Source organism: Oncorhynchus mykiss, chromosome 9 (genome assembly GCF_013265735.2).
Source record: "Oncorhynchus mykiss isolate Arlee chromosome 9, USDA_OmykA_1.1, whole genome shotgun sequence".
In the NCBI taxonomy this organism is placed as follows: Eukaryota; Metazoa; Chordata; class Actinopteri; order Salmoniformes; family Salmonidae; genus Oncorhynchus; species Oncorhynchus mykiss.
The window spans coordinates 59253634-59275437 of NC_048573.1; the positions used below are offsets into that span (position 1 = coordinate 59253634).

The 21804-nt window shown below is 40.6% G+C and overlaps 2 protein-coding genes across 8 annotated transcripts in view; both read right to left on the minus strand.

Moving 5' to 3' along the window:
* Positions 1-599: 599 nt before the first annotated feature.
* LOC110532525 (leiomodin-1) lies at positions 600-9247 on the minus strand. 2 transcript variants are annotated; one of them, XR_002474845.2, is made up of 10 exons: positions 8553-9247; positions 4208-6109; positions 3931-3959; positions 2440-2619; positions 1856-2188; positions 1655-1758; positions 1461-1539; positions 1205-1315; positions 1053-1093; positions 600-897 (listed from the first exon to the last, which is right to left on the minus strand). XR_002474845.2 is itself a non-coding variant. In XM_021616508.2 (3 exons), the coding sequence occupies exons 1-3, from the start codon at positions 8820-8822 to the stop codon at positions 3933-3935; spliced, it is 2199 nt and encodes a 732-aa protein (XP_021472183.2). In that variant the 5' UTR covers positions 8823-9247; the 3' UTR covers positions 3337-3932. The 2 variants fall into 2 exon arrangements, 1 of the variants encoding a protein (XP_021472183.2); XM_021616508.2 differs by lacking the exons at positions 600-897; positions 1053-1093; positions 1205-1315; ... (2 more) ...; positions 1856-2188; positions 2440-2619 and having other exon boundaries at positions 3337-3959.
* A 441-nt stretch (positions 9248-9688) lies between these two features.
* The window catches only part of LOC110532524 (lysine-specific demethylase 5B-B), a 28679-nt gene continuing 16563 nt past the window's right edge, over positions 9689-21804 (minus strand). For all 6 annotated transcript variants that reach the window (XM_021616504.2, XM_021616505.2, XM_021616503.2 and 3 more), the window contains 12 exons: positions 20065-20189; positions 19725-19875; positions 19407-19521; positions 18895-19250; positions 14959-15097; positions 14635-14814; positions 14355-14513; positions 13724-14173; positions 13519-13603; positions 13102-13307; positions 10905-11159; positions 9689-10649 (listed from right to left, as the gene is read on the minus strand). In XM_021616504.2, coding sequence (XP_021472179.2) covers positions 10521-10649; positions 10905-11159; positions 13102-13307; positions 13519-13603; positions 13724-14173; positions 14355-14513; positions 14635-14814; positions 14959-15097; positions 18895-19250; positions 19407-19521; positions 19725-19875; positions 20065-20189 — 2350 coding nt within the window. In that variant the 3' untranslated portion in view covers positions 9689-10520. The remainder of the gene's footprint in view (positions 10650-10904; positions 11160-13101; positions 13308-13518; positions 13604-13723; positions 14174-14354; positions 14514-14634; positions 14815-14958; positions 15098-18894; positions 19251-19406; positions 19522-19724; positions 19876-20064; positions 20190-21804) is intronic.

Genomic DNA, 21804 nt, shown 5'->3' on the forward strand with positions numbered 1-21804 from the left:
AGGACATTCAGAGACTTGTCCCGAAGCCACTCTTGCATTGCCTTGGCTGTGTGCTTAGGGTCCTGTTGGAAGGTGAACCTTCACACCAGTCTGAGGTCCTGAGTGCTCTGGAGCAGGTTTTCATCAAAGATCTCTCTGTACTTTGCTCCGTTAATCTTTTCCTCGATCCCGACTAGTCTCCCAGTCCCTGCATCTGAAAAACATGCATCACCGTAAGGATGGTGCCAGGTTTCCTCCAGACGTGATGCTTGGCATTCAGGCCAAAGAGTTCAATCTTGGTTTCATCAGAACAGATAATCTTGTTTCTCATGTTCTAAGAGACCTTTAGGTGTGGAAAAAGTCAAGGGGTCTGAATACTTTCCGAATGCACTGTACTGAATGTTGCTCTAAGAGTTGTGCAAAGTTGGTAGAATCTCATTCAAAATGTTTCACAGCTGTAATGGTGTGAAGACATATGCAATCAAGACATCTTCGTTTAAAAAATATAATACAATATTTTGGAAAATATTCCATATTTTTTATTTTCACTAGGCACTGTATCAGAGGAAACAGATGCAGGGTAACAGTGCAAACATCTGACAATTTTCAATTTCCCCCCCCCCCCCACACACACACACACACACACACACACACACACACACACACACACACACATAATATCAATAATGATACTGCACATCCACCATCAATGTGTTGGCAGTGTTGTGCGAATGCCCTCTGTTGATTAGAGACTTGTGACCCTCACTGAGGTCTTTGTTCATTTAGTGTCAGGAGGGAGTAGAGAGCATTGTCTTCTATTTCCGGTGGTGTTTCACAAAACCTTATGGTGCAGTACAAGTCACTGTTGGAGCTGTTCATAATTATCTCATCATACACATGACAAGTGTCCTCTTCATCCTGAGAGAGAGAGGGAGGGAGGGGGGGGCATTGGGTAGAGTTTATTTGTTGAGTGAGTTGGTGCATATAGCCTAATGTCTGCTGTCTGATGAGGGCATGCAACATTTTATTTAAAATATGATAAAGCTTCAACTTAAAACAAATATCCAATTCACCTGTGCAATATCTACAGGATCGGATTCAGATGATGGAAATGCTAAGGGACACAAATTATAGGCTTCAACATATCATAAACAAAATAACAGTATTTTCATAAGTACAATATGATATGTAGGTAGGCTATCAAAGAGAGAATACTTGGTCTTACTCAGTGAGCGTGACATTGATTGTTTTCTGAGGAGTAGACCAAGTGCAACCACAGTGCAACACATCAATAGTCCAAGGACAGCTCCCACAACAACGTGGACACATACAAAGCCTAAATTACAGTGAGAATAATTCAACAAAATCTCAATCAAACCCATGTTTTCCATTGTGTATTTGGAACAAAACAGAGTAGCCTAAAGTTCAGGAAGAGGGGTCCAGAGAAGTCGGATCCACAGACATTCCGAATGTTCAATTACCTGGGCTACCAATCCGAATAGTTGAGGTTGTTGGAGGTGTGACATCCCAATCTGCAACAGGTAACTTTTTGTATTGCACCTTTAAAACGAGCAAAAACAAAAGTATACAGAAAATATATAGAAGATATGTTAGAATATAACAAAAATGTACAATAGGAGCTTCTTTTTTTTAAGCTATTCAAAGTTATATCAACCTGTGTAAAGGTGGGGATCTCTGAGGAAACATATTTGTTAGTTTCAGTGGTGCCCTTCCTGTCAATCACAGGGGCAGGTGTAGACAGTGAAGTGACCAATGGAGCTGTGGGTACACATAGTAAGTAGAGGGTAGACCAGGTAAAATGTTTGTGCATTCAAAGATAATCAAAAGGGAGATCAAAGCAAAATAATATGCATACCTTTACTCACAGAGATCTCTACTTTTGTTAAAACATCTCTTCCCCACTTATCAAGTCCACAATAATAATGTCCAGAGTCCTGTAATTCCAGGTTTTGGATGCTGACAATGAAAGTACATCCATGGACATTGTCATACACTGAAAATCTTCCTACTGGGACAAATGCTTCACCCTTCACACTTCTGATGAGAATGTCACTGTTGGAACAGGGATGGCGACACAAGTATTTGGGTTTATATTGATATCCATCTGGATATGAACACTCAATGTCTAAAGCTCCACCTTCATATCCGTGCGCTCCAAATTTGCTCAATTTTGCATCACAGCATAGAACTTGAAAAAATAGAAAAACAATGTTATTTTTTATCGGTAGAAAAACAAATAGTTGAAACATGAAATAAATAATAAAAACATAAAATTGTTTGGTAGAGTTTTATTCTATAAAATTTGCAGTATGCAGTGGTCTCTTTCACAAATAAAATAATCAACAACAACAAAAGATTTCTGCAATTGTAATCAACAACAACAGAACATCTACAATAACAAAAAGTGTCTGCAATTGTATCTGAGTGTTAAAATCTCACCTGGCAAGTAAAGGAGAAACTTCAGATACATTTTCATGTTTTCAGTTGTAAAATAATTTCACCACAGATACTCTACATGTGAGGACAGACCCACTTTTCTCCCGAATGCCCTTACTGTCACCGTATCAGTCTCCATTGACCAGCATCATTTGCAGTGGCTCAGGGCTGTTTTTGTCTTACCTAAGGAAGTGAAAAATATAAACAGATTGCAACATTTCAGGAAGGAAGTGCTACAGACAGGATCTACTTTTGTTGAATCAAAAGCCTCTCTCTATAAGGCGGATGTAGACATCTAAAACAGACGGAATATTCCACAATTGTTCATCTGGAGGAATTTAATGACCTGGCTATTAGCTATCGGATGCATTCTCGAAACCAGACATATTAATATGTTTTGTTTGGTTCTGTAAATACATTTCAGAATGGTCTTGGTATATTGTCATGACTTAAAACATCTGTATGGTACACCCCATGAGTGAATTCAAAACACAACATTCTCAAAACCTTCTCAAAAGGTCCTTGCTATCTGGGAGTTTTGCTATTTCAACTACCACATTGAAGATGAAATGTAAAATGCTTAAAGTAAGAGTTAAGGTTGGGGTTAGGATTTAGGGTAGGGACTGGATGTCCCACGGATCCCAGATAGCACTAACTATTCCCAAAATATATTCCCTTCCCTCTCAGGACACAATCCATCATAGTTAAATGCTTGCAAAGTTCAAGAGGTCTCCTGCCAGCTCTAGGGAAGTGCCTCATACATGCAAGTTGTAAGCAGTTGGTATCCCTATGGACAACTAACAGAGAGATTGGCTGCTGTTATATTACACATTGACCAGATTATGAACCCACACGCACTTCATATACAAGTTGTGAGTTCAATACTAGCTACAGTATGTGTTTGGTTAAATGTTTAATTACATCTTTTGACAGTGACAGTGGAAAATGGTCTTTAAACATCAAACAAATGCCCTCGTTCATTGCGCTTATGGCCACATAACTGTTGAAAATAGGAAAATACGGTGACTTGCAATGTGTAAGCATTTCCTTCCAGTTGCTCGTCCCCTTTGAACTATTCCCTTTCCACCGTGCACCTCCCCCATTCTCCCCACCTCTTCACCAGACAGACTCACATGAAAGAGCAGGACATCCAACTGGCCATCATCCAGTAATTAAAAAGAACAGAGGAGTTATTCTTACGTCATACTGTATCTTCAATGCAATGACCAAATATGGTTATCTCGGGAGAACAGGAGGGAGAGATTCAACTGAGGGAGACTGAAGTCAGCAGGCAATGTAGCCTAAGATGTTTTCACTTTGTATGATTACAAACCACCATAACCACCTTCTGGCTCGAAGTACCAACTGGATCAGATATCTCTCCATATCTCAGCAGCACCAACAGAGGCAGGGCTTCACCCCGGTCTACTACTGTAAAACAAATGCTGTTCTGTTTTTGTACCAAGTCCAACCTCTTCTTGCTGTCATCCCCACCTTTATTGAAGCAGCTTTGGAACATCAACCTGCCAGAGAGTAAAATATTTACATGTAATTTATTTACCAATACACTACATTCTTCCTGACTGTAATTTCAAGGGAAATGCTGGATTCATATAGATGTTACAGTAATTTACAGTCTACAGATGTAATCAAAATTCCTGTCATTCCTCATACTGTTGGCTGCTCACCACATTAATAACATTGTATTATTACATTGATATTATTAGGATGCTGCTTTCAAAAACAACTTCCACTCCACTCCTGTTCCAACCTTTTTTAGAGCTTTCATTGTGCTGTTGCGAATGGAGTCCAGCAACTGGTCCCTAGTGTTCCTCTCTCCGTGGCGTGAAGTCTGCCCGTTGAGTTTTCTCTGTGAGGCAGGCATGAGGGCTTTCCTTAGGCCCTCCAACACTGGGGCAGGGGGAGGAGGTGGAGCTGGTCCAGATCGGCCAGCCTTAAGAGCCTGAGGTGGAGGTGGTGTAGACCCAGGACCAGATACACCATCCCCAGCCTGAGGTGGAGGGGTTGTAGACCCTGGTCCAGACCTACTACCCCAAGCCTTAGGGTTTAGCTTACCCACAGCTTTGGAGCTCCCCTTGTGGAAGGGTTCAGGTGAGGGGTTATGGGGGGACAAAAAGGGAGATGTTTTCAGGAGGTTTCCTGTCCTCTTAGTCTCACCAACAGACTTGGATTGGGGTTGAGTTGAAGGTTCGCAAGAAAACTTCCCCAAAGGCAATATGTTCTTTTTTGTGTTGGTCTGTGGTTGTGGTGTCTGACGCGTTGGCTGGTATGGCTGTGGCTGCTGGGATGGCTGGGCTTGTGCTTGTTTCTTCTCCTCCAGTCGACGTTGCCTCTGCAGGTCCATGTTCCGACTCAGGATGTTGGTCATGGTCATCCTTGGGCCGGCCAGTTCAAAGCCGTAGCCCAGCTTCAGCAACCTGGTGTTGTTTCTCAATACATTGGCCATCTCCATCTCTGTCTTGCCTCCACAGATGTGTCGCTGGTTGTGGAAGCGCAGTTCAGTGATGGTTACATTTTTCTCTAAGGCGTGTACCACGGCCAAAATTCCCTTGCCAGTGAGGTGGTTGGAGTCAAGGATGACGTTGGTCAGAGACGTGTTGTTCCGCAGAGTGCCAGCAATGGCATAAGCCACATGGTCGTCAGCTCGGGTGTTGGCTAAAGCAAACGTCTTGACATGTGTGTTGTGTTGTAGTGCCTCTGCAAACTGGATGAGGGTGTGGGTCTTGATGACGTCTGAGTTGTTGACATTGAGCTCGGTCATTAAAGGGTCGTCTTTTCTGACATGCTCAAGGAGCTCATCAAACATGCTGGCCTCCTCGTCCTCCTCGCCTCCCTCCATGACTTCACCAGCTGAGCGTTCTTCCCTACTACTGTTCTCTAGGTTTACATTGCTGGCTTTACTGTTTTTATTAGGAGTCCTTTCTGTCTTCTTTTCACTGTCTATCTGTGTCTCATCCTGGACTCTACTTGGTTTCCTGTGTGATTTGGTGTTTTCGCTATCTTTGTCCTTCTCATCATTCCTCTTTTCATTCACCTCAGTACCCCTGAGTTCTTTCTGCTTTTCCTCTACTTTAGAGAAAATTCCTCTTGCGATCTTGCTGTCCTTCATTTTTTTAGGTTTTTCTTTCTTCTCTTTCTCCTTAGTATCGTCTTTATCAGCATGTCCTTGAAGCTTTGAAATCAGATCCTTGGTTTTAGAGACGGTATTTTTTCTGATATCTTTTTGCTCCCTTTCTTTTGTATCTTCTTTTTTTGTTTGTAATTTTGAGATAAGATCAAGTGTTTTGTTACTACCCTTCTCCTTTTTTATGCACTCCTCCTTTTTCTCATTTTCTTCAACCTGTACTTCATTGCTTTTTTCAACAATCTTATCTTCCTTTTTTTCATGGTCTTTGTCCTCATTTCCCCCTAACCTACTATGTGGCCTTTCCTCATTTCCCTCTCCACTCCCTCCCTCACCCTTCAAGTTCTTGCTCTGGGGTTTTTCCTCTTCGTCCTTGGATATGTCCTCCTTAGGGGTCTCCACAGCAGAGAAGTTTAGGTCCATGACATCCTGATCATCCTGGTCATCTGACTTGAAGTAGAAGAAACTATCACAGCTCTTCCCCATCTTCTTCAGGCGTTCCCGTTTCACTCTGTCAGTCGTTGGCTCCTTCAGTATCAGGAACATAAGAAAGATAGTTGCATTTATCATACAAGCCCACATGAAAAAATACTATAGTATACTATGGTATAAATAGTATAGTATTCACTGTAGTGTTTTTTTAAGTCTGCAAAAACACTACTTTAAATACTGTAGTGTTTACAGTTCACTTTAGTGTAAATACTGTTGTAAAATAACTGTAGTATATGTAGTATATAATATAGTAATGAATGTAGTATTTACTGTAGTGTTTTGCAGACTGTACTATACCGTAGTATTTACTGTAGTGTTTTTGTTTTATTATCTTCAACATAGAAATGGAATCTTTGTCCTTCAGGAGATCTACTCGAGAAATAGTTAGAGCTTCTGCTCTTTTCTATAACCTGTAGGGATACAATTTATGGTCTATACTTGGCATGTAGATTTTCCACTTAAGGGTGTAACAAATTGCAGTATGAGGGAGGGGAATAGATATATGCTAATTAAATAATGAAGTATTTACTACAGTTAAAAAAGTGTTTTTGCAGACTGAAGTGTTTTTGTGGACATTACTGTAGTATTGACTATAGTGTTTTGTGTGGATAATACTGTAGTATTTACAACATTCTAATAAGCACTACACATGATCAAGGGATACTACAGTGTGTAATATAGTATTCTACAGTATACTACACATTTTCTAGTAAGCAATTCACGATGTAGGGAAGGAAAGGGAAAGGGGGAAACCTAGTCAGTTGTACAACTGAATGCATACAATGTGTCTTCCGCATTTAACCCAGCCCCTCTGAATTGCTAGTGTGTAGTCTAGTATTCATTATTTAATAAAGAATGTAACATCTATGTATGTTTTTGTCAGTTTGGAAATATTTTCAGAATGCATCTGGAATGTTTATGTCCTTAACAGCCTACGTAAAACCGATGGAACATTGCCTCTACGAGCACCATCTGTTTGTTTTGTAAAATTGTATATCTTGCATATAGGCATCAGGGTTTTTGCATCCCTTACAGGCTGAAACGTCTGTAGGGATCTGTAAGCCACTGTGTAAGTAACTCTGGCAGATGTTTCCTTAAAAGGCAGTATGGGTCAGAGCGAGAGGAACGTTCGCTCTGGAATTTAATTTGTCTTAGAACTGGAACCAGCATGCCAGCATTAGCAAGACTCATTATTCTATGAGCCTGTCTCTTACCCTTTTCACCAAAACCAGATTTCAAGGGGCTTTATGAAAACACCATACAGAAGGTCTACACCACAGAGGCCCATGTACAGCTTTGTAGGGTGGATCATTTAGTATTTAGAACTAATTATGTAGCAGTCTAGTTAACATTTGATTAGCTAGAATCACATATCCTGCTATTTATACATGGCATGGTATAGTGGTCAATATACTTGTCAATGAAATACATTTAGATCCTGAGATAGCACATGTAAAATCAATTACATACACTCAACAGAATTGTATTCCCTCAAATACACACTCGGACTCAAAATCCGAGTAATCACATAACACCTTCATCACATTACTTGTTGCAAAGTAATGAAAACACTTCTCCTAGTCTTGTTTGTGTGCTGAAAAGAAAATTATAAGAAATGAAGAAAGATTATGTAGTGTATTTTTCTTCAGGGCTCCAGGGGCTCATTTGTTTATAATAAAAATTGCACTGCCTAGCAACTGTTCAGAGGGAGGATTTTGCCTGTTCAAACTGGGTCCTCTGTACCCCTGCTCTGGATCCTTTTCAAACAACAAGACATCTCATTAGTCTCTACACACATGACTGTTTCAACAGGGCTTATGTTTCCTTACCGGCCAGCTGTTGGAGCCTATATCCAACAGCTGGGTGCCAACATACATGAACAGATAAGCTCAGTGTCTAAGCTTCTTAATTATTGTTAGGATATCACTGTGGCATTTTAAAACAAATTAACTATATGAAATAGTGGTATTGTCATAGTCAAGATCTGAGACCTGTGTGGTATCTCATATTTACTTTCATGAAAAAACAACCTATATAGGATTACACCCTGATCATTACAGCATGTACTACATAATCATACATCTGTCTGTATCCCCACTTTCTGTCGAACTCCATTCAATTATTATTTATTTATTTCCAGAAGAGACAGAAGTTATATTTTAAGTTTGTGAAACATTGCCCACAATAGTATCTTCATCTGCCTGATAACCCCCATCATCCCTGATGTTGAATCCTGAAATCACTGCACCATGTCTGGAAGCCAGGGTCCTGATATACTTGGGCACTTTAATAAACTGTAAAATTGGTACTTGAAGTATTCGATTGACAGCTACATCTAGACAACACTAGTCCTACTGTAATAACACCTCTTCAGGTTTCAAACAGCAAAAAACTCCAACTATTGCATTTGTTTTCTCGGTTAGAAACGGCCCTTTACGCACAGTTAACAATGACATTGGCGGAAACAGTGTCATCATACCTCAAAGGACAGCTCCCTTTGAATGAGTTTCTTGGTTTCGCGCTCACAGTAGTCAAGCATTGCCCCCCTATTGTATTTTATTGACGGCTGCTTGTCTGTCTGGTTCTTCTGCCGGAGTCCGACTGGCACAGTTGGATCCGGGTCAATAACGGTCAGTTCGCTCTGCAGCTCTTCCACCTCCGCGAGCGTCAGAGCGGCTAACAGGTTGTCAATATCAGAGTCCTCCTCGCTCTCGGCGGGGCGTTGATTCCGCACTTTCCTCCTCGACATTATTTCCCACAAAAATGTCCTGTTGCGCAACTCGATGAGTAATTTGCACTGCTGGTCTCAAAAATACCTTTGACAATAATAGTTGTATTATATTGGTACACTAAGTTCAGGTTCATTGACCTCACCAGTATCTATTTGAAATGGGATTTCAATGCGATTGAAATAGTTTGGACAAAGAGAGGGTACTGGCCTATCAGACTGCCTGGACCGCCTCTCAGAAGAACTGTTTAGCTCAATGCCCAATTTGAGATCAGAGCACTGGAGCTGGACTGAAGCCATATGACAACACAAGCGAAAAATGCAAAATGACAGTTATTAATCGTCTCTATGCTGTATGGCCCCATTATAAGAATGATTGTACATGTCATCAAAAGAGAATTATACTTTTGTAGCCTATTATGTCAATGCAAATGTATTTCAGATTCTTTAAATCAGAGTTTGACCAAACACGAAGTATCCTCATGCATTAATCATGTAATAAGTCTGCTTTTATGAGTTTTTACTACATGCTAGTGTTGATATGAGGTCATCCAGTGGACCAAATGAAAATATGAAAACCTTCCCTTTGCTATTAGAACAAAAATGTTTTTATTCCACAATATAAACTGCAATGTCAAACGACCCCTCTCCCTTCCTTCCCAAAGTAACCCACCCAAGCACATATGTGGCAGTTGATAGGGTTCCTTCTGTCTGCTACATTGCTAGTCCACAACTGTAACTTACCCTACAGCATATACACTTTGTTTCTGTACATCAAACCATTGCTAAAAGCACCAACACATAGTTCAGAGGAGACCAACCCATTGAAATCAATTGAGACAAACATTATTCCTCAGATAAATAAAACAGTCTACCAAAATTGTCTGAATAATTATATTATTCAGATGCATGTACTAAGCACTGGGTTTCCTGAAAAATACAGTTCTTTCTATTACATTATTTATATTTTTTTTTAAGGGGGAGGGGGAAGAAGGGGACCTTAACCCACATCCTCTGAGTCTCTGGTTTTGTATGCAAGGAAGTTCCATGTACAATATACTGTATTATAAACTGGGTAGTTTGGGTCCTGAATGCTGATTGGCTGAGAGCAGTGGTATATCAGACATAAAAACTGTGTGGTTCAAGCCCTGAATGCTGATTGGCTGAAAGCCATGATATATCATACAATATACCACTGGTATGACACAAAATTACTTGTTTACTGTTCTAGCTAATTACATTGGTAACCAGTTTATAATACCAATAAGACACCTCAGGGGTTTGTGGTATATGGCCAATATACCACGGCTAAGAGCTGTATACAGGCACTCCACATTGCGTCATGCATAAGAACAGCCCTTAGCCATTGTATATTGGCCATATACCACACCCCCTTTGATCTTTACAGGGTAACTTATTGTTTGACTCCTTTGTGCCACCCAATGCAATGGAAACCCATGCATCACACTGATCCACATTCTGTCACAACAACCAACAGATCAGAGGAGGAAAGAAAAATAGGTAAAATACAAAAAAAGTAACCAAGCAGTATAGTTCTGGACAACAACCCAATAAAGAGCAGATAGCACCGTTGTTACAAAGGGGATGGGGACATGAAGGGCTGGGTTGGGGTGTTAGGGCAGGGTCTGTGACACATCCTGACTTGTGTGACTGAGTTGCTAACGGAGTAAACTCCCCATCCAGTCCCTCCTCATTTCCTCAGCGACCATCGCTAATTGTGCAGTTGTCACACACATAGTCTTCTTTCTCAGCCAGCTCGGCTGTCACACCCACACAGACCTGGTGGAACCACTGGTTACAGCTGCCATCACACTGGACCCAGTCGACCTGAAATAAATCAAAAGGCAAATAAATAAATCTCAAATAAAATCTAACCCAAGTGACATAAGTCAGACAAGGAACTGAACATTCAGTACATTTTACAATCTCTTCTACAAACAAACTGCTAGGCATTCTGTCCCTCTCTCCTTTATTTAAACACCAACACTCTACTAGTCAGTCAATAAGGTGGTCAATTAAAGTATTGCTTATCTTTTATTGTTATCTTGTCAGTGAGTGATTTATCAAAAAAGTTAAACTGACCTCATCTCCTTCAGGTTGCTGGCATCCCTCTGCTGGACACATCTCCTCTTCAGAGTCATCTGACTGGGAGAAGTCGGAGTGAGACGAGGAGGTCGACGCCGCCTTGCGTTCCAGGTTCTTGTCTTTGTTCATTTTCTGCCTCTTGTTCTGGAGCTTCTTAGCCTTGTCCCTGCGCTCTGGCTCTACAGCCTCCCTCTCCAGGCGTCGCTTAGCCTTCTTCTCTGCTCCGTTCACTCCTTCCTTTCTCAACCCATCCTGAAGAGATTAAAAACACCTCTTAAACTAAGTAAAATGTATTTCTTCTTTTCAACAGTCGTGATACCGTCGTAACAGTAATAAACCAATACTTTTCAATCATACAAATATATACAGTTGAAGTCTGAAGTGTACTTATACCTTAGCCAAATACATTTAAACTCAGTTTCACAATTCCTGACATTTAATCCTAGTTAAACTTCCCTGTTTTAGGTCAGTTAGGATCACCACTTTATTTTAAGAATGTGAAATGTCAGAATAATAGAGAGAGAATGATTGATTTATTTCCGCTTTTATTTCTTTCATCACATTCCCAGTGGTTCAGAAGTTTATATACACTCAATTAGTATTTGGTAGCATTGCCTTTAAATTGTTTAACTTGGGTCAAATGTTTTGGGTAGCCTTCCACAAGCTTCCCACAATAAGTTGGGTGAATTTTGGCACATTCCTCCTGACAGAGCTGGTGTAACTGAGTCAAGTTTGTTGGCCTCCTTGCACGCACACACCTTTTCAGTTCTGCCCACAAATTTTCTATAGGATTAAGGTCACGGCTTTGTGATGGCCACTCCAATACCTTGACTTTGTTGTCCTTAAGCCATTTTGCCACAATTTTGGAAGTATGCTTGGGGTCATTGTCCATTTGGAAGACCCATTTGCGACTAAGCTTTAACTTCCTGACTGACATCTTGAGATGTTGCTTCAATATACCCACACAGTTTCTCCCTCATGATGCCATCTATTTTGTGAAGGGCACCAGTCCCCCTTGCAGCAAAGCACCCCACAACATGATGCTACCACCTCCGTGCTTCACGGATGGGATGGTGTTCTTCGGCTGGCAAGCCTCCTCTTTTTCCTCCAAGCATAACGATGGTCATTGACTTGTTTATTGTGTTATTGGCATGTTTATTGTTTAATCCATGTTATTGCATGTGTAACTCTGTGTTGTTGTCTGTGTCACACTGCTTTGCTTTAGAACTTGTTCTCAACTACCCTACCTGGTTAAATAAAGGTGAAATATTTGTACTTATTAAAAAAAGGTAATTATGGCCAAACAGTTCTATTTTTGTTTCATCAGACCAGAGGACATTTCTCCAAAAAGTACGATCTTCGTCCCCACGTGCAGTTGCAAACCGTAGTCTGGCTTTTTTATAGCGGTTTTGGAGCAGTGGCTTCTTCCTTGCTGAGCGGCCTTTCAGGTTATGTCAATATAGGACTCGTTTTACTGTGGATATAGATACTTTTGTACCGGTTTCCTTCAGCATCTTCACAAGGTCCTTTGCTGTTGTTCTGGGATTGATTTGCACTTTTGTCACCAAAGTAAGTTCCTCTCTAGAAGACAGAACACGTCTCCTTCCTGAGTGGTATATGACAGCTGCGTGGTCCCATGGTGTTTATACTTGCGTACTATTGTTTGTACAGATGAACGTGGTACTTTCAGGCATTGAACCAGACTTGTGGAGGTCTACAATTTTCTTTCTGAGGTCTTGGCTGATTTCTTTTGATTTTCCCATGATGTCAAGCAAAGAGGTACTGAGTTTGAAGGTATGCCTTGAAATACATCCACAGGTACACCTCCAATTGACTCAATTGATGTAAATTAGCCTATCAGAAGCTTCTAAAGCCATGAACTCATTTTCTGCAATTTTCAATTCTGTTTAGAAAGGTAGTCAAACTTAGCGTATGTAAACTTCTGACCCACTGGAATTGTGATAGAGTATTTCACTTATAATTCACTGTGTCTGTAAACAATTGTTGGAAAAATGACTTGTGTCATGCACAAAGTAGATGTCCTAACCGACTTGCCAAAACTAGTTTGTTAACAAGAAATTTGTGGAGTGGTTGAAAAACGAGTTTTAATGACTCCAACCTAAGTGTATGTAAACTTCCTACTTCAACAGTATAATTGAATTAAATGTATTTGATAGCAGGCATGCTCACAAACCTTTTGTGGAAAGCTTTTTCCCTGAGAGTTGCACTGCTTGAGTTTGTCACAGTCTGAGGGGTCGTCATCTTGCAGTGACGTGCGTTCGTTGGTATGATGCGTTTTCAGCCCGTTCAGTAACACATGGTAGAGCTGTGTGATCTCTGGAAGAGACACCTGCAGCAGGAGCCCTTCCACCATCAACTCCTCCAGCTCCACACTAAGATCTGCAGCAGCACAGCACACGCCAGGTTGTTCATGTAAAAGGTAATGTCTACAACCTACTGTAGATGCTTAAATAAATCAGTAGTCATCAGTAGAGTGCATTTCAAATACTAAATTAATTAACTAATCAATAAAATAATGTTATCAAGAAGTCCAGTTGGTGATATGATTTAAAAATGATTATACAACACTGCTTTATACCACAGAACTGACCTTGCAGAGGAATGCATCTTTGCTCGGTGTAGAAGACCATCTGATCATGAGTTGTCCTGTTCCACTCTGGAGTTAAACATGTTGGCTGTATAAACATTTTTTAAAAATCTGGTCATTTAGCATTATAATGGTTTCTTATTCAGAATTATCACTTTAAAATGGATAGATAACTCTACAATTCAGAAGAGGGGTATGACTGACTGACCTTTCCATCCGTAGATGGTGGAGTTGCAAAGCTCTCCTCCAGGTCGGGTAGTCCACAGGAGGAAGAGACCTGTCGTGCACGCTGTTGCCAGCTGACTGTTCTCTCAACCAAATAGTGAAGTGCATCCCCTTCCGGCAGACGCACCTGGATACGCTGCAGCGATGCCAGCAAGGGCAGGACCTTGTCTAGGGAGGGCTTCTCAGAGCGTCTGCAGTGCGGGCACAGCCAGGCCTGGGCTGAACGGGAGTCTGAGGAAGCCCTCACACACACGCTGTGGAAGGCATCCCGGCAGAGCTCACACTGTAACATGGCTCCCATGGGGGGATTCTGACACACACACACCTTCAGGTCCATGCAGTCTGCCGTGGGAAGGAGCTTGGACTCGTTAGCTGCCCGGAGGGAGGAGAGGACCCCCATCTCCTGTAACCGCAGCTCCCCGAGAGTTGCCAGCTGGTAAAGAAATGTAAAAACATTTTAATTCATATAATTTCATGTCCAACATGAATTGAGGTAGAGCACATATCCAGTACTAGTGTACAAAAAGTAGAGAAAGAGAAGGTCCGCACTCTTTAAATTGAGTAAAAAATATATATATATTAAGTTGAGAAATGGCCAGTGTAGGTGTACTTACAGCAGAAGCAGAGTCCTTGGTATCTGAGAGGGCTTTTTCCACATCACTGAGACAGTCAAGCTTAACCATCTTCTTCTTGCTGTGCTGAGTGATGTCTTTAGCTTTTTTGGACTTCCTTTTCGGAGAACCTGCTTCAACTTCACATCTTGGACACAGAACCTGTGGACAAGAACAAACTATGAATTCTAATGACTGCATTTCTGGGAAATAAACTGCTATATACTGTACATCACTCATGGAACTTTCAGAGAGTGGTGCATTACAGCCATTAGAACATTACCTCAAGTAGAGTGAAGTGAGAGTTTTTCATGAGGAAAGTTTTAGCTGCAGACTCTTTCCAGGCCTGCACCTCTGCCATCAGAGACTCCAGCTGCTTTAGAGGGCCAAGCTGGACTGGGATGTCTTGTCCTCGAATAACCATATCAGAGAGGTTGTAAAACAATGGAATGGAATCTTCATCCTGAAAGAGTCCACAGAATTCAAGTTTTCTATACATAAAGTTGACACATTGTAACATGTCAACCTGGAAGCATTGTTTCTATGAAAGTCATGTATAAAAAAATATTATTCAATCTGTATGAAAACCTGTTGTATTATTCTGTACCTGAAGTGCCTCAGCTTCCTGAAGCCACTCTCTGGCCCTACTGATGGAGTCCTTCAGCATCAGACAATTGGGGAGGTAAGCAGGGATCCCAGCCACCTTCTCAGCTGTTTCAGAGAGGGTTTCTATAGAGAGGGGGGGCCTGGTGGAGTAGAAAACACAACAGTTAGGTCAGAAGACTGGTCAGTCACCAGCATAAGGGGGCCCAGTTATCCAGCTGCCAGGAAGCCTAAAAATCATATTCATCAATCTGTATGGACTATGGAGACATTTTCTCAGGTGTCGTATTAATAATAAATATATGCATGTACTATCATGATCATTTTTGGGGGCAATTCCTAAGACACTTCACTTCACTTGTTGGACAATATGTTTCTACTCACTCCATATTTTACATAAGGTAAATTAAAGCTTTAACCCTTGACAATTCTGATGTAAGCAGACATAACTGCTGTGATGGTTGTGAACCATGCAACGTTTTCCTCTGACTACTGATGGATCATTTGGTCGAAGTAGCTTCACATACAGGCAACTGACAAAATAAAGGAAACATTTGAGTAAATGAGAGACAAGGTATATTGAAAGCAGGTGCTTCCACACAGGAGTGGTTCCTGAGTTAATTAAGCAATTAACATCCCAGCATGCTTAGGGTCTTGTACAAAAATGCCCAGTTGTCCATTATTTTGGCTACCATGGCTATAAGATACATCAGTGACTTTGAAAGAGGGGTCTCAAAGAAGCATAGGGGATTTAAAGGGTGTGTGTGTGTGTCTCTCAGTCACCCAATTGAACACTTATGGGAGATTCTGAAGTGGTGTTTGAGACGTTTTCCACCACCATCAACAACAAAACACCAAATGATGGAATTTCTCATGGAAGAATAGCGTCTCATCCCTCCAATACAGTTCCAGACACTTGTAGAATCTTTGGCAAGGAGCATTGAAGCTGTTCTGGCGGCTGTGGTGGCCCAACGCCCTATTAAGACAGTTTATGTTGGTGTTTCCTTTATTTTGGCAGTTAACTACAGGTAGGCTATCTATACTGTCCCCTTGCAACCATGGTACACTTTGAAACCATTGCATAGGCTACATATACAGTTACCGTGATATGGGCTTTGTACAATTCTATAATAAAGGAAATGTTGAACATACTGATAATAAAATCATAAAGAAACAAAACTATCCAGCCATCCTTGATGAGATAGAGAGAACAGTACTTCTCACCATATTAAGCTCTAAAATGACAAATATTTTTTTTTATGAACTCTAGCTTTAGAAAGATGCAGACAATTAAAGGGATAGCTCACCCAAATTACAAAATGACACTGATTTCCTTAACCTGTAAGCAGTCTATGGATAAGGTATGACAACAACAGTTATAATTTAATCAACAAATCACAAAACATACTTGACAATCACCAATTTTTTCTGACAATTACTTGATGAGATGTCATGGGAAAAAAACAATTACAAATTCCTTTTCATTTTTGTTTATGAAAATGTGACGACGAGAAAAAAATTCTGCATAAGACTAATGGACATTTAATTTGACAAAGCTCCTCTTCATCCATTCTGTCCAATCCTAAACATGCATGGAGTATATTTCACGCAATCCTCTCATTGGCAGAATTGACATCCTTCAGTTGTGCAGTCTGAGCTGATCTGCCTGGATCTCCCACACAGCTCCCAGGTCACTTCAGTCACTCGTCAATCTTTTGAACTGATGCGAAGGCAGGACACTTCACTTGTAACTAACCTCAACTGGAATCAATGTTTACTCTCTCTTACATTCATGTAGGCTATTATTTTGATCACATCAGAAGCTATATTTTCCCATGTGCGCTGTTATTCATCCGCGTTGCCGTTCTTGTGCCGCGGTCTGCTAATGCAAGTTGCGGTTGCTTTTTTCCTATGGGAAAAACTAATGCCATTTGTTGAATATTAGGAGTACAGTAATAGTCCTGTCATTTTTGAAAAGCTTGAATTCTCCCCTTTTCAAGGAAACACTGTTATTTACCCCCCTTGAAAGTTATGGGGTTAAAAATCTGAGCTGTAAATTGTTAACCGTAGCCAAGGTTTTATGGTTGATTATGGTTGGCATTGGTTATAATCTGACATAATATCAACGTTGCCGGCCAAGGTATACGAGGAGAAAACCTTGTCCAACTAGGCCTACTATCTGAATGTGCACAAGATGGAAGTTAGAGGTAGCCTAAATATTCATCATTAATATTTTTAAGAACAGTGTGTGACAAAAATGGCTGACTAAAACTAGACTAAAATTGTCCAGAGTTTTAAACAACATATAAAAAAACTAACAAAGAATGAAATGACTAAAATGTGACTTAGACTAAAAGGTATTTTAAGACTACAACTAAGACTAAATCTCTGGGCCTCCCCCCCGGCCGTACAGAGCAGCACCATCTTGTTAAAAATCCTGGGGATAACGTTGGAAACTAAACCAAAGCATGGATTGCTGTCATACCTTGTCCATAGACTGCTTACAGAGTAAGGAAACCAATGTCTTTTTGTAATTTGGGTGAACTATCCCTTTAAAACTGGACTGAAAAAGACTCAAAGGTAAACCGTGGATATGTGGAGCGCACAGAATAGATGCACATTCCTTGGAGAGCCATGCCATTAAAAAAGCTGTTTGAAAACGCTGGTGACAGTGGTTATTAAAATGCACTGGATACCAATGGGATGAAGCAGAACTAGATATGCATGCTCACTTTTTGTAGATCTTGTTGAATATTCTAGCAGCAGCATTTTGCACTAGCTGGAATTAAAATGAAGCAAAATCAGGGACACTGACATAGTTCTGCTAATGTACAAATCAGTAATCTAGTCACCAATGCTAATGTTTGTACATTAGTTAAAGCAAAACCTCACTAGCTTTAATACAAGTGATATTAACCACATGGCTCATTTTGTAGAGAAAGTTCAGTAAAATTCAAGACCCAGAGTTGAATCACTGTGTGAGGATCATTTTTGTAAATTCACGGTCTAAATGATCCAGAATAACAAAAACCAGAAGATGACCTTAAACCATTTATATTTGTTTACCTTATAAGGTGCTACACATAGGATTTCTGTAGAATTTTTGCATTGTAATTTCAGAAAATGTCTATAGCATATCTGGCGCTATTAGTGGAATCATAGTGTTTCACAGTATTACTTATCCGCCAGTGTTTTGATTGGCTGTGACATTCACCAATGTATTTCTCCCGCCGGAGCGTCATCTGTTATCAAACTGGGAAAGCTATTCTGACTATGTGGTTGAGTTATCTAGTGGAAATCACTGTAATTTCCTGGTTGCTAAAATTCTACACTGTTCGCTCAATTTAAGTACATGTGAGAAAACAAGCACTGAATGGTGTAGGGAATTATTGTGATCACTGTGACATTTATTTTCAATAACAAAAAATATAGTTTTACAGATGTTTAAAGCTGGACCACCAGCTTAAAAAACAATCATTTTTGTTATTGAAAAGATATTTCACAGTGATCAGAATAAATCCCTACACCATTCAGTACTTGTTTTCTCACATGTACTTAAATTGAGGGAACAGTATAGAATTTTTGCAACCAGGAAAATAGCTATTTCCAATAGATAACACAGCCAAGAAGTCAGAACAGCTTTCCCAGTTTGACAACAGATGGCACTCCGGCTGGAGAAATCAATAGGCGGATATCACAGCCTATCACAACACTACCATAATACTGTGAAACACTACCATTACACGATTAGCGCAAGATATATTATGGAGATTTTCTGAAATTACAATGCAAACATTTAAAAATAAATCCTGTGTCGTACCTTTAACTACATTTAGGTCTCTTCTTTCAAATCAGATACACAACCCACCAAAAACAACTGGAATCCCTGGTTTACAGATTACAGATGTAAAAGAGAAACCCTCAGTGTACAGGCCCTCACCTGGCCTTGAGGAGGCTGCTGGTCTTGTCCTCCCAGTGTTCAGACACAGTTAGCAGCTCCTGCAGGCGAGCCATGGCCTTCTCCACAGAGGGGTGAGGGGTCAGACCCACGCCCTGGTCTATCAGCCTCCGCATGGTCTCCAGGGTCAGAGTGGAGCGCTGGGTGCTGGCCTGCTGCACCCCCTCTAGCCAGCGGGCTTGTGCCAGCCTCTCCCGTAGTAATGGAAGTTCAGGCAGCTCCACGTCAAAGTCAAAGCTAACATCTAAAATACTCTGGATCTCTGCTGTGCCGGTGGTCTCATCTGCCAGGAGCTTCTCACTGTGTTGCTGGAAGTCTTCGATGCAATTCAAGAGCTCCTAAGAAAAATATAACATCATTCAGATTCAGTTATGATCAAAAAAACTATTGAGATTTGTTTTATTCCAATATCCTCTGATCAATTTATTTAAACAGAGGCCTGTTTTCTAATGGCTTCAATATCATGATGGCATTGAGACACTGGCTTACAATACCTTTAATTTGGGGGCTTGGGGAAGGCTGCAGGGGAGGTTGTACAGTTGCCTGACAAATGACCTCAGCTCCTCCACAGTCAGCTGGCTCTGTGTCTTCCCTCCACCACAGCGATACCTGGGAGAAGCAATTATGACAAACCTTGAATCATATTGATTCATACTCCAATATGCACATGTTTATACATTATTGGTGAGAAAATTAGAATAACACTGTTTATTGAGGAATACAATAAAGACACAGGCATAGTGGATCATGTTTGCGGCGAGGGAGGAAAATTAACCAGTGGTACTCCTCTTCCACTGGACTGTGTAAGTTACCTGGTCTGCCTTTTGCCGTTGAGTAGCTGCTGGGCAACTGAGGAGCATTTCTCTGCATCCTGTGTGACTAAACGGAGCTGACGCAGGAGGTCGTTGTCAGGGAACATCTTCAACTCTGATTTATTGATGAGGGAGCGGAAGACTGACAAGCCTGAGGAGAGACGGTTACAATAATTAATTACACAGCCACAGTGCTTTACAACAAGAAGGGTGTGAGGCCTAATTCACTACTAATTGCAGTCTCTGGGCCAGTTTCCAGGACCCATATTAAGCCTAATACGTCACTAAAAAGCACTACTAATGGAGACAAGTACATAGACAAGGTGAATTCATCTCTCACTTTTTTTCTTGTCCAGTTTAGCCTCCAGAGTCTCTGTCACGTGGGAGGCCCACTCGTCATAGTTCTCAGCTCGCTGCTTCACCGCGTTCATCATGGGGTACAGATCATCCAGTGTAAATCTATAACTGCAAGCAGAGAAACTAAAATAAATATCTGTGGAGATTGAAGCCATATCAGTGTGGACAAGAGAACACTGCATATTTGAGGCATCTGACAAAACCAGAACCACATAAATGTCCTGCATAGAGTGGACATGATTCCTTATTCTACATGTTTACATAATATATCATGTATGCATTCATATAATGTTCCCCCTGCTGAATGTGCTCCCTGTACTTATGTTGTTCACACCAACTGCACACTGAACAGGACACAGATGTCAGATCTTAATATGAGCCATTTCGTCACAGGACAAAAATAATCATGCAGCAAGAGGATTTGAAAGGATATTTAATATTTAGAATCACCGCCAGGGGGCAGCTGGAAGCCGTGTTTGTAGGCTATACAATAACTTATACTGCAGGTCCACTGTGCATCAGTTCAATAAGCTTTCTAAGCAGGCTACTGTGCGTCTCGTGTGAATTCTTATATGGAATATAATAAATAGGCAATATTTTTGGGGGGGATTGATGCATTTTTTTTACAAAATAATTGTTTTATATGTTTAAGGCAAGAATTAGACAAAATAGCTTAATGTTTATTTTAGCACCTGTGTGATCCAGTGGGTACAGCTGCTGACAAAAGCACACGTCAGAGTAGGCATGAGTTTGAATCTGGCCCACTACTGACCTTTGAGTTTTTTGAGAAACTAGTACTTCTCTAGTTACTCTCTGTGGGCAGTACCTGTACTCTTACTCAAGTAATTTCTGAAGGAAGTAACTTACTTTTTACTCCTTTACATTTGACTAAATCACTAAAGTTACATAGATTTATATTATTATATTGTCGGTGTCGGGTGAGCAACCTAACCAAAATTGTATTTTTATTACCCCCCCTTCACATGAATCAATACTATGGTTCCCCTTTACGTCTGTATGAATGTTTCACAACCCCTTGATTTAGGACTGTGGGGTCATGAAATTTTGTCAGACAGTTATTGTCATGCAAAACAATGCCGGTCTCATGGTAATTGACCGTTAATTAACACACATACATCTCCAGGCCTCCAAGCATATTAGCTATGCTGCATTCAAGCCGCTGATACCAGCCTTTGGAACATCTACATTTTTAAAAGTCTAATAAATCCATGTAATACAGCCCACACAGTCAAAATAAATCCATGTAATACAGCCCACACGTCACAATAAATCCATTCATACATTTTAGGAAGGTCTAAAGAAACATTATGATATGAAGAAAATGTATTTCAGAAGAACAGAATACGAGTTGGCCTACTGTATATCTACAGCCACAGGCTTGTTCATTTAGCTGACAAGATATGCTTATTAGTCCCCATGCCCTTATTTTATATGATTTTATAGTAAGAAAAATGTTTCAGCTAAAGGTAATGTCAGCCTATTAATTATGGAAGAAAACACTATCACAAGCCATCGTGCACAATCAATGAACCAACAGCATCGCCTAGGCTTATAGGTACTCTCCCAGACTCATGGAGTGGCATTTTTGAGTATAGGCTAGACCAATTATGTACCAAAGACATAAAATCATTTTTTTGTAATTTTGTTTCTTCCGTCTGTAATATGGGGTAGGCTATGTATTGTATAACGAATGGCACAACCA

Bases quoted from the DNA above. Each gene is read 5' to 3' on its own strand.
- LOC110532525 (XM_021616508.2), bottom strand. From the start codon at position 8,822: ATGTCGAGGAGGAAAGTGCGGAATCAACGCCCCGCCGAGAGCGAGGAG. The intron at 6,110-8,552 runs GTATGATGACAC...CTGATACTGAAG, and splicing joins AAAGGGAGCTGTCCTTTGAG to GAGCCAACGACTGACAGAGT. The intron at 3,960-4,207 runs GTTGGAACAGGA...ACTCTCTGGCAG, and splicing joins CAATGAAAGCTCTAAAAAAG to GTTGATGTTCCAAAGCTGCT.